This window comes from Dromaius novaehollandiae, chromosome 3 (genome assembly GCF_036370855.1).
Source record: "Dromaius novaehollandiae isolate bDroNov1 chromosome 3, bDroNov1.hap1, whole genome shotgun sequence".
In the NCBI taxonomy this organism is placed as follows: domain Eukaryota; kingdom Metazoa; phylum Chordata; class Aves; order Casuariiformes; family Dromaiidae; genus Dromaius; species Dromaius novaehollandiae.
The window spans coordinates 689,831-704,295 of NC_088100.1; the positions used below are offsets into that span (position 1 = coordinate 689,831).

The 14,465-nt window shown below is 72.7% G+C and overlaps 3 protein-coding genes and 2 non-coding genes across 9 annotated transcripts in view; 2 read left to right on the forward strand and 3 right to left on the reverse strand.

Moving 5' to 3' along the window:
* HADHB (hydroxyacyl-CoA dehydrogenase trifunctional multienzyme complex subunit beta) overlaps nt 1-14,465 on the forward strand; it is a 644,785-nt gene that overhangs the window by 48,911 nt on the left and 581,409 nt on the right. The window lies entirely within an intron of this gene.
* On the reverse strand, nt 53-2,672 carry LOC135327737 (transcription initiation factor TFIID subunit 4-like). Its single transcript, XM_064508085.1, has 3 exons — nt 2,654-2,672; nt 1,064-2,020; nt 53-863 (listed from the first exon to the last, which is right to left on the reverse strand). The coding sequence occupies exons 1-3, from the start codon at nt 2,670-2,672 to the stop codon at nt 634-636; spliced, it is 1,206 nt and encodes a 401-aa protein (XP_064364155.1). The 3' UTR covers nt 53-633.
* On the forward strand, nt 2,646-2,809 carry LOC135328045 (U1 spliceosomal RNA). The gene has a single exon (XR_010388771.1). It is a non-coding gene; the product is annotated as a U1 spliceosomal RNA (small nuclear RNA).
* LOC135328047 (U1 spliceosomal RNA) lies at nt 3,619-3,782 on the reverse strand. The gene has a single exon (XR_010388773.1). It is a non-coding gene; the product is annotated as a U1 spliceosomal RNA (small nuclear RNA).
* On the reverse strand, nt 5,086-12,729 carry MAPRE3 (microtubule associated protein RP/EB family member 3). Of its 5 annotated transcripts, none has more exons than XM_064508173.1 (7): nt 12,591-12,729; nt 7,228-7,355; nt 7,005-7,150; nt 6,720-6,921; nt 6,127-6,278; nt 5,894-6,046; nt 5,086-5,807 (listed from the first exon to the last, which is right to left on the reverse strand). In XM_064508173.1, the coding sequence occupies exons 2-7, from the start codon at nt 7,346-7,348 to the stop codon at nt 5,739-5,741; spliced, it is 843 nt and encodes a 280-aa protein (XP_064364243.1). In that variant the 5' UTR covers nt 7,349-7,355; nt 12,591-12,729; the 3' UTR covers nt 5,086-5,738. The 5 variants fall into 5 exon arrangements, with proteins under 5 accessions (XP_064364243.1, XP_064364245.1, XP_064364241.1 ...); XM_064508175.1 differs by lacking the exon at nt 12,591-12,729 and adding an exon at nt 12,378-12,485 and having other exon boundaries at nt 6,765-6,921; XM_064508171.1 differs by lacking the exon at nt 12,591-12,729 and adding an exon at nt 12,378-12,485.

Genomic DNA, 14,465 nt, shown 5'->3' on the forward strand with positions numbered 1-14,465 from the left:
AAACCACCCAGCACCCAGGCTTGCGCAACTCTGAAATAAATAAGCAAATGTCTCTCCTGAGTGTGTGATTATTGGCTTATTGCACACCGGGCAACGAATCCGCTTTTCGGACACCAAGGCCACCCGACCCACGGGGGTTCTGCTTCTCCGTGGCCCTGTTTCGTGTGACGTTGCGGTCTCGTCGCTCTGCAAACCCCCCTGTCCACACCCGCCACGGCTCACAGACGGGGACGGCCGGTGACCGGCACCCCACCGCGGGGGTCGTGGGGGGGACGCGGGAGCGTGCGGAGGAGGCGGGATGGGACCCAGCCCGGCTGTCCCGGGAGGGACGAGGGACGGCGTACGCTGCCCTGCGCGCCTGCTCTGCTGCAGCCCCGAGCTCGGCACGCTCCCGCGGCTATAGCGGCGCGCGACCGCTTCGCGGCCACGACGTAACCCTGCTTACGGCGCAGGCGCCCGTCGCGTCGCAGCCTCTCCGTTGCCCTCCCCGGTCCCTCGCCACGGACCGAGGACGCCTCGGGGCCGGGGATGCACTCGCCCCGCGAGCGAGCGTCGCGGCCCGAAAGGAGTCGTTCGGGACGACCTCCCTCCCCTGGGGACCAGCGACCAAGTGCGGGACGCCCTTGGACTGAATCAAGGTGAAACGACACCAGCCAGCCAGTTGGATGAGTTGTTAACAGAAGAGACGAGGCCTGTGGTTTGCAGCGATAACTCAATGGCGATTACGTCAGCTAGAGAAACAAGTCCCGGGCCGCACGTTTTGATCGGATCTTGTCGACTTTCATCGAGAGAGAGAGAGAGAGAGAGAGAAATCACCAGCGTGGATCCAGGAGCGTCCCGTTGGTCCTCTTCACCCTGGATGTCTTGGAGCCAGATCGAAGCGAATTAAATAAATCAATGTTAATGGTGCGCGTGCCGTAATTACAGCTCGAGCCGGGTGCCTCCGAGGGGGCCCCGCACAAAGCCGCCCCGGGCAATTACAACTTTCCCGTGGAAGCTCTCCGCCCCTCGCGCTGGTTCGGACCAGCAGCACTACTCAGCCCTGGGGTCTCCTGCTCCTCACCGGGTCCCACCGCCGTCCCCGGGCAGGCCGCGTCTCTCCTTGTCCTCGCTGCGGCGGTTTCTGCTGACGGACGCGTCCTCGTCCCATCGGTCCCGCCGCTGCCTCCCGCGGTCCTGACGAGGAGGAGGAGGAGGAGGAGGAGGAGGAGGAGGAGGCGATTCCCGAGCCAGCAGCTCGCCCTGCCCCGCAGCGGGAGCAGCTCCGCGTCCCAGGTCCCGCCGCCCGGCGCAGCCCTTGCTCCAAGCCGGGACCTGCTCCGTGCGGGGCGCGAGGCACCGGGGCGCAGGCGGCGGGGGGGCTCCCGTCTCTGCAGCCCGCAGCACCGCGGGGGCCTTCGACCGGGGGCGAAGGGGCCTCCCGTGCCCCAGCGCGGCCTGCGGCTGCAGCACGCCCAGCTGCTCCTGCGGAGCCGGGTTTGCACCAGCTCTGCTGAGCGGCTGCCTCCAGGCAGCGGCAGCTCCGTAGCGTCCTTGACAGCAGGGCCGCGCTCGACCACCCCCGAAAGGGCCTGGGGATCGGGAGCGGTGCCGAGGCCTGGAGAAAGCCAGCGTCCCCCCCACCCTCGCAGAGGGCGACGAGCAGGAGCCGGGCAGCCGCGGGGCACCGCCCCCCCCCCCCCCGGCCCCGCAGAGCTCCCGCAGCAGCTCGTCGCGGGCTCCGTCTCCCGGCACGTGGAGGAGAAGAGGGTGGTCGGGAGCAGCCAGCCCGGACTCACGGATCGCCGCTCCTCGAGCCCGTCGTCCCCGGGGGGGCGAAGCCCTGCTGCGGGGGGGCACGGCGAGCCGTGAGCGTCGGCTCCGACCCCGGCGCCCGCAGCCCCTCGCGGCACAGCGCGGGGCCCGGCGCGGTACGCGGTGTGGAGCCCCGGGTGCGTCCTGTGGGACCCCCAAGGGACGCGGAGCCTCCCGGGGACCCGCTGGCGGGACACGTAGCGCGGGGCTGGGCCGAGGGTCCGGGCTCACCCGGGTCTCGCACCTCCCGCGCCGGCCCCGGGCCGGGAGAGCTCCCTGCGCCCGCGCCGCGACCGGGGCCGGGCGGGAGAGCAGCAGCCGCCGCCCCCAGCGCGGGGCCCGTCGCGGCCCGGGCGGCTGTTGGCACCTGCGGGGCCGGTGGGAGACCCGCTGCCGCCCCCCTCCGCGGGGGGGCCGAGCCGGGGCGGGGCGTGGAGCGGGCGGGGCGTGTCTATGCAGATGAGGGCGCGCGGCACGCCGGGACACGGGTGCGGGGGACGGGGCCGAGGCGGGGGCGGGGCGTGGAGCAGGCGGGGCGTGTCTATGCAGATGAGGGCGCGCGGCACGCCGGGACACGGGCGCGGGGGACGGGGCGGAGCCGGGGGCGGGGCGTGGAGCGGGCGGGGCGTGTCTATGCAGACGAGGGCGCGCGGCACGCCGGGACACGGGCGCGGCGGCGGCGGGGCGGCGGGCGCGGGCGGCGGCGCGCGGCGGGGGCGCGGGCGGGGCCTGGGGCGGCGTCGGGGCGTCGGGGGCGGGCGCGGCGGGGGCTGTTCGGGGCGTGCGTGCGGTGTGCGTGCGGTGCGGGGCGGGGTGGGTGTGTCGGGGCGGGGTGGGTCGGGGGCGGGGGCATACTTACCTGGCAGGGGAGACACCATGATCAGGCAGGTGGTTTTCCCAGGGCGAGGCTCGTCCCTTGCACTCCGGGCGTGCTGACCCCTGCGATTTCCCCAAATGCGGGAAACTCGACTGCATAATTTGTGGTAGTGGGGGACTGCGTTCGCGCTCTCCCCTGGCTTGGGCTGGTTCAAAGGCAGATGTGCATCTCCACTCTGGTGCTACTGTATGTCCCCATTACTGTGCCTATATCCCCAGCATCGCTCCCATGTCCCCGGCGCTGCTCCGATGTCCCCAGCTTCGTTGCTCCCCATCATGTCCCCAGCACTGCTCCCATGTCCCCAACATTGCTCCCATGTCCCCACCACTGCTCCGTGTGATGCTGGGGACATGGGAGCGGTGCTGGGGACATGGGAGCAGCGCTGGGGACATGCCGGGGAGCGATGAAGCTGGGGCCATGGGAGTAGCCCTGGGGACATATCAGCGATGCTGGGGACATGGGAGCAGCACTGGGGACATATCAGCGATGCTGGGGACACGGGAGCGGTGCTGGGGACACGGGAGCGGTGCTGGGGACACGCCGTGGGACCGGGCTGCGGAGGGAGCAGGGTGCCGCTGCCCGGCCCCGGGAGCAGCCGCCGCAGAGGGGCCGCTCTGAGCGCGGCGGGACCCGACGCGGCTCCGCTGCCCGCGAGGGCGCAGCCCGGGGGGGAAAATCCCACGCGAACGGGCCCGAGCGGCAACGCGGCTGCGGTGCTGCCTGCGCCGGGATCTGGCCTCGGAGATGCGCCCTGCTCCCCCCGACCGCGGTCCCACGGCGTGTCCCCAGCACCGCTGCCGTGTCCCCAGCATCGCATGGAGCAGTGGCACAGATAAGGGAAGCAGCGCTGGGGACCATGGGAGAGACACTAGGGATATGGGAGCAGCGGTGCGGACAAGCCGCAGCACCAAAGTAGAGAAGCACATCTGCCTTTGAACCGCCCAAGCCAGGGGAGAGCGCGAACGCAGTCCCCCACTACCACAAATTATGCAGTCGAGTTTCCCGCATTTGGGGAAATCGCAGGGGTCAGCACGCCCGGAGTGCAAGGGACGAGCCTCGCCCTGGGAAAACCACCTGCCTGATCATGGTGTCTCCCCTGCCAGGTAAGTATGCCCCCGACCCCGACCTACCCCGCCCCGACACACCCACACCGCCCCGCACCGCACGCGCACCGCACGCACGCCCCGAACAGCCCCCGCCGCGCCCGCCCCCGACGCCCCGACACCGCCCCAGGCCCCGCCCGCGCCCCCGCCGCGCGCCGCCGCCCGCGCCCGCCGCCCCGCCGCCGCCGCGCCCGTGTCCCGGCGTGCCGCGCGCCCTCGTCTGCATAGACACGCCCCGCCCGCTCCACGCCCCGCCCCCGGCTCCGCCCCGTCCCCCGCGCCCGTGTCCCGGCGTGCCGCGCGCCCTCATCTGCATAGACACGCCCCGCCTGCTCCACGCCCCGCCCCCGCCTCCGCCCCGGCCCCCGCGGCAGCGCCCCGGGAGCCCCCGGCTCTGCCCTGGGGCCTCGCACGCGCCTACGGGCATCGCCGCGCGGGTGCACAGGGACACGGGGGTGCACACGCACACGTGCTCACACCTGCACACACGGATGCACTCACACGCATGGACGCACATGCACTCACAAATGGATGCATGCACACATGCACTCACACACACATACACACACGCACACGTGTGCAGTTGTGCACATGCGGATGGGGACCCACATGCACACACGCATGCACACACATGCGCCCTCACAGTTGCACACACGGATGGGCAAACACATGCACACACACACACACACAGATGCACAAGCACACGCAGCTGCATGCACAGATGAACACATGTGCGTACACAGATGCACACCCACGTGCACTCACACATGCACACGTGGATTCACATGCACACGCACACGCAGGTGTGTGCCCACATATGTGCACACGGATGCACTCACACATGTGCTCAAATGCATGCACACACGCGTGCACATGCGTGCACACACACACACACACACACTCACACACACACACGTGTGAGCACAGCCACCCACCCCTCTCCCCCCATGGCCGCCCCAGCCCCAGCCCTCCCCCAGCCCCGCGGTGGCCCCGGCCGCGCTGGGACCCTCCGGCCCTGCGGGCAGCGACTCGCAGACCCTCGGGGCGCCGCGGGGCCGCCCCCGCAGCCGGCTCCCAACCCGCGGGGTCCCCGGCCCCTCCAGGGCCGCGGCTGGGGCCAAGGCTCAGCTCCCCCAGGCTGCAGCGGGCTCCGTCCCTGGGAGCAGCCCGGCGAGCATGTCCCACGTCCCAGCACCGCTCCCACGTCCCCAGCACCGCTCCCGGGCATCTGCCGTCCCCGGGCCCCCGGGTGCTTCGCGCTGGCCTGGGCCGTGTGCCGGCAGCAGGAGTCAGGGCAGACACGGGCACAACCACCTTTTACCACACGAGTTTATTTTAAATAAAACTTGAACACAGATGCAGGCTTTGCAACCGGTGGGACTGACCAGACAAGCGATGCAGACGGGGAGGTGGCCAAGGCGGGCGCTGCGTGCCATCCTCGTCGGACCAGCAGCGGCCGAGGGCGGCGGCAGGGGGACGGGGCAGCCGCCGGCCCCCGGCACGGGCAGCCCGCTCCCCTCCGGGACGCTCTTCCCGGGGCCGGCGGGGGCTGTGGCGGCCCCCCCGGCCCCCCCACTGCCACCCCAGCGGGTGCACGGCTGCTGCTCCGGCCACGCTGGGAGTTTTGCACTATTCCCTCGAGGAAACCGGACCCCCGCGTCCCTTTCCGGAGCCCATCCAGCCCATCCCCACGGCCTCGGGGCGCGGCGCGAGGAAGACGACCGAAATAAATACGGGGGGGTGGGGGGGAACGTGGCGAGGGCCAGGGCCAGAGCCCCCCCCGGCCGCTGGCGTATTTACAGCCGCGCTCTCCTCTCTGCAGTATATATATTTATTACGGCTTCCCGCGGGGCGGCCGGCGGGGCAGGCGGTGAGGACGCGTGAGAGTGCGGGGCGAGGCGGACAAACTCAAAACCTCCAATGTCTATGGCGGGGGCGCGGCGCGGGGCGGCTCGGCGCCGCGGCTAGTACTCGTCCTGGTCCTCCGGCTGCTGCTCCTCCAGCTCGTCGTCCTCCGGCGGGGCGAAGCCCTCCTGCGGGGCGGCACGGCGAGCTGTGGGCGCCCGCAGCACGGTGCCCGGCCCGCCGCCGCCCCCGGTCCCCCCGCGCCGGCGCTCACCTCCGTGGCGTAGAGGACGCTGACGATGCCCGTGATGATGGGGCTGTTCTCGTGCTCGTGCTCCTGGCAGATCAGCTCGATGTCCCGCAGCTTGCTGAAGTAGAAGTCCCGCTCCTTCTCCAGCCCGTCCACCGTCAGCTTCAGGTCCAGCAGCTGCGGGCGAGCCGGGTCGCACGGGTGCTGGCGGCGGGCCGGCCCCCCGCGGCCCCCCCAGCCCCCCGCGCCCACCCTACCTGCTGGTTGAGCTCCAGGATCTGCGCGTCGGCGTCGGGGCCGCCGTTGCGGGCGGCCGGGGAGTTTTTCCGCAGGACGTTGCTGGGGACGTTGCTGAGGCGGGCCGGGTTCGGCGTGCTCTTGGGGCCCGTCGGCGAGGTCCTCTGGGGGACTTGGCGCCGCCGAGACGGGCGGGGGTCAAGGCGGGCCGGGGGGCCGCTCCTGCCCGGGACCCCCCGAGCCGGGGCGCGGGGTGGGAGCAGCGGGGAGCAGGCGGAGCGCTGGGCGGCCGAGCCGGGGTGCTGCCCAAGCCGCCCCTCCCTGCCTCAGCTTCCCCGGGTGCATCGCCCCCCCCCCAAGCCCCCCAGCCCCGCCAGCATCGCGGCAGGCGGGACGCCGGGCTTTTCCCCGGGGATGCACAGAGCAAGCGGGCGCTGCCGGGGCGGGGGGCAAAGCGGCAGCGGCAGCGGGGGCCCGGGGCTGCCGCCCAGCTGGGCGCAGGCAGCCGGGGGGGGACGGGGGGGGACGTCGGAGAGCCGCGAGAGCAGCGTGGGGCGCAGGCGGCCGGCGGGAGGGCGGGGGGCAGCGCTCTCCGGAGCGAGCCGGACATTACCTGCAGTGCCAATGGGTTTCTTGGGTTTGTTGAAGATCTGATCACCTGGGTTTGGGGGGGGCGCGACGTCCTGGCCCTGCCGCGCCAGCAGCGGGTTGTACTCCTTCCCGTCGTAGTTGGCGTCGAAGAACTTCTTGAACCACTGGATGAACTCGAAGTTGTCCTGGAACTTGCCTTTCACCAGCCGCTCCACCGCGATGATCTGCGGGCACGTGGGGACGGGCTCGCGGGCTGCTCCCCGCGCCCCCCCGGCACCCCCCCCCCGCCCCGCGCCGCGGCACCCACCTTGTCCACCCCCATCTTCTTGAAGGCGGCCTGCAGCACCTTGAAGTTGTGGATGTACTCGTGCTCCAGCTTGGCCTGGAACTTCACCTTGCGCAGGTGGACGCAGCCCGGGAACAGCATGTCCATGAACTGGCAGTAGGCAGCACCTGCGGGGCGGGAGGACACGGCGGCTCGCGCAGCGCTGGGCACCCCCGGCCCCCCCCCGACCCCCCCCGGCACCCACCTGAGCAGAGCTGCTCGATCTTGGTGTAGTTGAGCTGCAGGGAGTCGTTGACCCAGGCCAGCATGTCGTGGCGGCTCAGGTTCTCGCTGGTCACCGACGTGGAGTACACATTGACGGCCATGCCCCAGCTGCCGGAGAGACGGGCCGTGGCGCCGGGCTGCCGCGGGCACGGGGGGGCCGCCCGCCCCGGCACTGCCCCCCCGGCACCCCGTGTCACCGCCGGGTCACAAAGCCCCCCCGCCCGCCCCACGCCATCACCCCCGTCGTGCCCCAAGGGATGGAGCCGTGGCGGAGGGGGGCATGGGGATGGGGCGGGGGGGCCCGGGAGCAGCACCCCGGCGGCCCCCCGGCAAGTCCTGGGGGCAGGATGCAGCCCCACATCGATGCACGACCCCCCCCAGCTCCCCGACCAGGGAGCCCGGCTGTGAAGCCCCCCCCAAACACGCTCCTGGGCACCGGGGCAGGATGGGGGGCAGCACCGGACCCCCGAGCATCACCGGGGCTTCGGGGCCTCCGCGTGGGTCCCCGCGCCGGGGGGAGGGGGCACGCGGGCGGGCGCTAAGCAGCTTGCAGCCCCCCCACTTCTGCCCTCGATCGCTGCCTAATCCGCCGGGGCCGGGATTGGGGTCCGCCGGGGAGAGGCTTAGAGGGACAACATCTGCCGAGGAGCCTCCTCCCGGATGGAGACAGGGGACGAGTCCGGCCCCGGTCCCGGCCCGAGGCCTGAGCCCGTGGCCCCCCCCCCGGCCCCCTTGCAAACACCGCGGCGAGGAGCCCTGCAGCACCGGCCAGGCGCGTTGCTGCAGAGCCCGGCACGGTGCAAAAGCTGCACGTCCCCGTCCCCGCTGCCCCTGCTCCCCCGGGCCCCCCCGGCTGCACCGGGCACCCCGCGGGGCCGCGCAGCACTTTCCCGGCTCTAATCCTCTTCCACTCTTCCTGGCGGGCGGGAGACGGCGGGGCTCGGGGGCCAGCTGCGCGCGGGGGGAGCGCTGCACGCCGCCCCCCCGGCCCCGCCGCATCGCTCGCATGCAGCAGCGAGCCCGCCGGGTATTTTTAGCTGCGGGAGCAGCTGGACGGGGGGCACCTGCAGCGCGGCAGCCCCCGGGGCCGCTCGCGGTGGGGGGGCCGGCGCCCCGGGGGGGTCGCAGCCCTGCAGACGGCACGAGAGGCCGGCGAGAGTTAAAGCTACCTATTGCATCTGCGGCGACCGCCGGTGCAAGCAGCGGCGCTGCCCGGGGAGCTGAGTCATGCACGGCGCGGCGCGCACTGCGGCGCGGCACGGCACGGCACGGCACGGCACGGCACGGCACGCAGGCCGGGCACAGGCCTTGCACGGTGCTCGGCAGTGCCGCACCGCAGCGGGGCCCGCGCCCCCTCTCCCGACCCCCCTCCGGCGACGAGGAGCCAGCGGGCAGCCAGCAGCCCCCCCGCGCCCCGCCATGTCCTTTCCCGAAATAGCCGGGGGCAGGTGCACGAGGCAGAGCCGGGCCGGACACCGGGGCTTCCCCGTCCCAACCCGCTGGCCTGCAAACCCCGCAGCGCCCGGGCTGCAGCGCGGCCCCGGCACCTCCAAACCCCGCAGCGCCCCGGCTGCACGCGGTCTCCAACCCTGGCACCAGTTTGGCGCAGCGCTGCTCAAGTCCGAGCGGAAACACCCGCAGTTTCTGGCTGCAAACCGTCTGCGAGGGGTGTTTTTCCTCTCCCGCTGCCGCAGCCCCGTGCACGCCGGCAGCGACGGGGCGGGAGGTGCCCTCGCACCTACGTGCGTTTCCCGCCGCGCCGCTCGGCACGACGCCGGGACCAGGGACGAGCCAGCACGGAGCCGCAAAACCGCCCCTCCGCCCCGGTGCTCGGGGACCGTCAGCCGCCCGAGGGTCCTGGCTCGACACAGGTGCGCGGGGTCGGCGCTGCACGGTGAAAGCCGCGGCATGGCCAAAGACCCGCGCGCCGTGCTGCAAGCACGGGTTTTTCCCTGCATAAAAAAGCAGCCAAGAGCTTTGCTCGGAGCATGTGAACGGGCAGCAGCGGAGCCGATTCGGGCCGCGCCGGCGCCGGGTGCCTGCAAGCCCTGACGGTGCTCAGAGCCGCGCGAGACGCTGCAGAGCTCGTTTCCACCCTCCGAAGCACCACGCCGGCCCCAGCGCGGCTTCAAAGCACCTCCGAGGCTGCGGCAAACACGCCCGGCGTCTAATGACAGGGGAGCGGAGGCCCGGCCTTGGCGCAGGATGCTCCCCGCCACCGCGGCCCCGCGGCGAATGCACCCGCGCTGAGCAATGCGCCTTTAGCCGGGCTGTTTTTCTTGTGGAAAAATGATTTAGCTCAAAATCCTGGCAAACCCTTGGAAAAGGAGGTATTCCCGAGCCCGCTCGCTCCGTGCCCTTTCCCTGAAACGGTCCAGACGAGCTTCCCCGTTCCCGACCAGACGTGCTTACGGGGCAGAGGGAAAATCGAGCTTACCACTGCATTTTAATTGTCGAATTGCTGAATGCGGGTTAATCAGCGACCGACTGCAAACAAAACGCTGGGACGAGTGTTTATGCACGGGGACGCCGTGCCGTGCTGACCCCCTCGCCCGGGGCGCGCGGAGGGGGTCCCGGGCAGGTCCCCGACCCGCCGCAGGGGACGAAGCCGCCGCAGGCCCTGGCGCCCCGCGCCTGCAGCACCGCGGGGTTTCGGCTAGGGTGGTCTAAAGTCCAAGCAAAGCGGGAGAATTGGATCAGCCGCAGCGCTGGGCCTGTTTATTCAGCAATAAAAGCGCCGATCGCTGCCAAAGCCGATCGCTGGCTTCTCGCCTCCATCACGGGAGAGGTTCTCCAGGGCAAGAGGGGCAGCAAGGGCACCGAACGGCCGGGCAGCCGGCAAAGGACGACGGTGCCGGATGGGCCAAGGGGCTCTGGCGGGCTTGCATGGATGCCGTGGGCTTGCATGGATGCCGTGGGCTCGCACGGACGCCGCGGGAGCCGCTGGCCCCCGGGGACGGTGCACGGGGCTGGGCCGGCCGCCCGCCGTCTGCGGCACCACCTGCTCGGAGCAGTTCTCGCCCGCGGCGACTGGCAGCTTCTATTTCGGGGCCGCATCCTTGTGGCTTTTCAAGTGACAAATAAACGAAGGCGGGAGAGGCAGACGGGCGAGCCGGGGGCTGAGCGCGGCGCGGAGCCCGGCTGATTCATCCCGGCTTGGCAGGAGCCCCTGTCCCGCAGCCAGGGATGCTCCGGCAGGTCCTGCGCGGGTGCGGGCAGCCTCGCGAAGGGCTCCTCCGGGTCCTCCTCCAGGGCTGGGTCGAGGCCGCAGCATCCGAGCGGCTCCGGGACGCGCTTCCACCGGGAAAGGCAGGATCAGCACGAGTGTGAGAGCGGCCGCTCATCCCTCCGTTCCCACCGGCCTCGCGTGGCATCGTCCTCTCCAACACCGGTTTTGGCTAACCCAGGAGACCCAGGGCCTCCTCGGAGCTCTGCCTCTCCCGCCGGCCCCTGCGGCCGTGAGGACATCGGAAAAGCGGCGTGCGGAGACTCCCAGCACGCCGGGGGCTCTGCAGTGAGCGGAGCGCGGGAGCATCCTCGCGCACCTCCGGCCGGCATCCCCGGGGGTCATCTCCTCTCCGAGGCGGTGACACCGGGCACCTCCCGGCATCCCGGCTCTTCCCCGTCTTCTCCATCCCCTGCTCATGGTTTTCCCGGTTTCCCACCTATTTAGCAGAGCGCGGCCCCAAGACGAGCAAGACGGACGGGCTGCGAGTGGAGCCCCGGGACTCGGCAGCGCGCGGGCAGGCGATCCCGGACGGAGCGCTGCGAAAGCCCACCCGGGACAGCGGGCACGGAGCGCGGCGGCCCGGCTCCTCCGGCAGCTCCGCTCGCGACTAACCTAAATAACTTTAAATAGCATCTGCAGGAGCATGTGCAGAGCGCTGCTGACTTTGGCGGCGCTTCCCACGGCTTTCGTTTAGTGCCCGTATTCCCGGAGTCTCCTACTCCAGGATAATCACCCTGCACAATATCCTCCGGAATATGAACGCCGAGCGCCTTTTGATGATTCAAATTGGGTGTTTTTTAAAGCAGCCTTGCGGAAAAGCAGGAGCGTTTGCCAGCGCGGGGAAAAATCTGCTGGCTGGCGTTTTGCGAGGAGGGTGCCGGTGACATCCCGCTCCGGGCCGCCCGGCGCGGCTCAGCCCCCCCGGCCGCGGGCCAGGCCGGCGGCAGCAGCCAGCCGGTGCGTCGCGCTTGGGCGCGTTCCCACGGCCCCCCCCGCCAGGCCCCGGCGCTGCGGCCGAGCCCTGCGCCGCAGTGCCGCCCCCCCCAGCCCCCCCCGCCCCCGCCGTCCCCGGGAGAAACCCCCCGAGCATCACACCGTGCCGGCACCGTGGCACCGGGCGGCAACCAGCACCGACCCCCCCGGTGATGCTCGGCCCCGGGAGCTCCCGTAATGCCGGCCCCGGTGATGCTCGGCCCCGGGAGGCCCCGATAATACTCAGCCCCGGTGATGCTCGGCCCCGGGAGCTCCCGTAATGCCCAGCCCCGGTGATGCTCGGCCCCGGGAGCTCCCGTAATGCCGGCCCCGGTGATGCTCGGCCCCGGGAGGCCCCGATAATACTCAGCCCCGGTGATGCTCGGCCCCGGGAGCTCCCGTAATGCCCGGCCCCGGTGATGCTCGGCCCCGGGAGCCCCCGTAATGCTGGCCCCGGTGATGCTCGGCCCCGGGAGCCCCCGTAATGCTGGCCCCGGTAAAGCCCAGCCCCGGGAGGCCCCGGTAATGCCCGAACCCGGTGATGCTCGGCCCCGGGAGGCCCCGGTAATGCCGGGCCCCGATAATACTCAGCCCCGGGAGCCCCCGTAATGCCAGTCCCGGTGATGCCCGGCCCCGGCAGCCCCTATAATGCCGGCCCCGGTAAAGCCCGGCCCCGGGAGGCCCCGGTAATACTCAGCCCCGGTGATGCTCGGCCCCGGGAGGCCCCGGTAATGCCGGGCCCCGATAATACTCAGCCCCGGGAGGCCCCGTAATGCCAGTCCCGGTGATGCCCGGCCCCGGCAGCCCCTATAATGCCGGCCCCGGTAAAGCCCGGCCCCGGGAGGCCCCGGTAATGCCGGCCCCGGTGATGCTCGGCCCCGGGAGGCCCCGGTAATGCCCGGCCCGGCGGCGGCCGCCCCGGCGCTCACCTGCCCCGGCCGTGCTGCATGTCGGCGCCCCGGCGGGTCCGGTGCGCGGCGGTGCCAGGCCGCCCCGCCGGTGCCGCGGACTACAGCTCCCGGCGTGCCGCGGCCCGGGGGGACGCGCAGCCCGCCCCGCTCCCCCCCCCGGGGCTCCGCCGTCGTCCCCCCCCCCCCCCCGCCATCACCGCGCAGGGCCGCGGCGCCCGGGGCCGCACTCACCGCGCTCGGGCCGGCGGGTCGCTCCGGCCGCCGCTCTGGCTCCGTCAGCACCGAGCCGGGCTCTGCGGGACCGGGACCGGGCCGGGACCGGACGGGCCGCCCGCGCATGCGCCGCCGCCCCCCTCACCCCCCCCCCCCCGCGGGCGGGACCGGCCCCCCACCCGCCCCGTCCCCTCCCGCCGCCGCCATGGCAACCGGGCGGGGGGGGGGGGGGGGGGCTCCTCCATCCGTCGCCATGGCAACGACGGCCGCGCCGCCGCCGCCGCCGCCGCCGCCACAGCGCCCTCTGGCGGCCGCCGCCGGGACCGCCGGGAGCCGGGAGCGCTGCGACCCCCGCGACCCCCGGGAGCGCCGGGACCCCCGGGACCACCCGGGACCCCTGCGACCTCCGGGAGCGCCGGGACCCCCAGGACCTGGGACTGTCGGGACCCCCGGGACCTCCTACGGCCCCCGGGATCCCCGGGAGCGCCGGGACCCCCGAGACCCCTGGGAACCCCTACGACCCCCGGGACCACCCGGGACCCCTGCGACCTCCGGGAGCGCCGGGACCCCCAGGACCTGGGACTGTCGGGACCCCCGGGACCTCCTACGGCCCCCGGGATCCCCGGGAGCGCCGGGACCCCTGAGACCCCTGGGACCTCCTGCGACCCCCGGGATCCCCGGGACCCCCGCGGCCGCCGAGACCCCCGGGACCCCTGGGGCCTGGGACTGTCGGGACCCCCGGGACCGCCTACGACCCCCGGAACCCCCTGCGACCTCCGGGACCCCCGGGAGCGCCGGGACCTCCTGCGACCTCCGGGACCGCTGGGACTTGGGAGCACCGGGACCCCCGGGACCCCTGCGACCACCGGGACCTCTGGGATCCCCGGGACCACCCGGGACCTCCGGGACCCCCGGGACCACCTGCAATCTCGGGGACCCCCGGGAGCGCCGGGACCCCCAGGACCTGGGACTGTCGGGACCCCCGGCACCCCCTGCGACCCCCGAGACCCCCTGCGACTTCCGGGACCCCCGGGAGCGCCAGGACCCGGGACCCCTGGGACCCCCTGCAACCTCCGGGACCGCTGGGACCTCGGAGCACCGGGACCCCCGGGACCCCCTGCGACCTCCAGGACCTCCAAGACCCCCGGGAGCCCCGGGACCACCTGTGACCTCCGGGAGCACCGGGCCCCCTGCAACTGCCAGGACAGTCAGGATCACCGGTACCCGGGACCTCCTGTGATCGCCGGAGCCCTCCTGGGTCCTCTGGAGACCCCCCCCCCCCGGGCCCCCCGGGGCGTCCCAGGGACCTTCGGGACCCCGGTGACCCCAGAGCCACCCTGGACCTCCCTAGACCCCCTGGGCCCCCCGAATCCCCTCTGGGACCCTGTGGGACCCCCGGGGCGCCCTGAGCCCCTCCAGACCCTTGGGACCCACAAGGTCCTTCTTGTGACCCCAGAGACCCCTGGGACCCACAAGGTCCTTCTTGTGACCCCAGAGACCCCTCTGGACCCATGGGTCCCCCAGAGCATCCCCAGGACCCACAGGACCCCCCAACCCCCCCAAGCCCTCAGAGCCCCCCGTGGACCCCCTGGGGCCCCCTGAGCTCCTCCAGGACCCCCCGGGACTCCCAGAGCCCTCCAGGGACTCCAGGCCCCTGAGATCCCCCAAAGCCCCTCAGAGCCCCCCTGGACCCCCAGGAGCCCCCAAGCCATCCCAGACCCACAGAGCCCCGGGCCACCCTGGGCCCTTAGAGCCCTCCTGGGACCCCCCCAGAACTCCTGGGACGCCCACACACCAGAGCCTGTCAGGACCCCCCCCCCCCGGGAGAGCCAGAGCCTCCCTGGGATCCCCCCCAATACTATGTGGGACCCCCCCGCACCCCCTGGCAGCCCA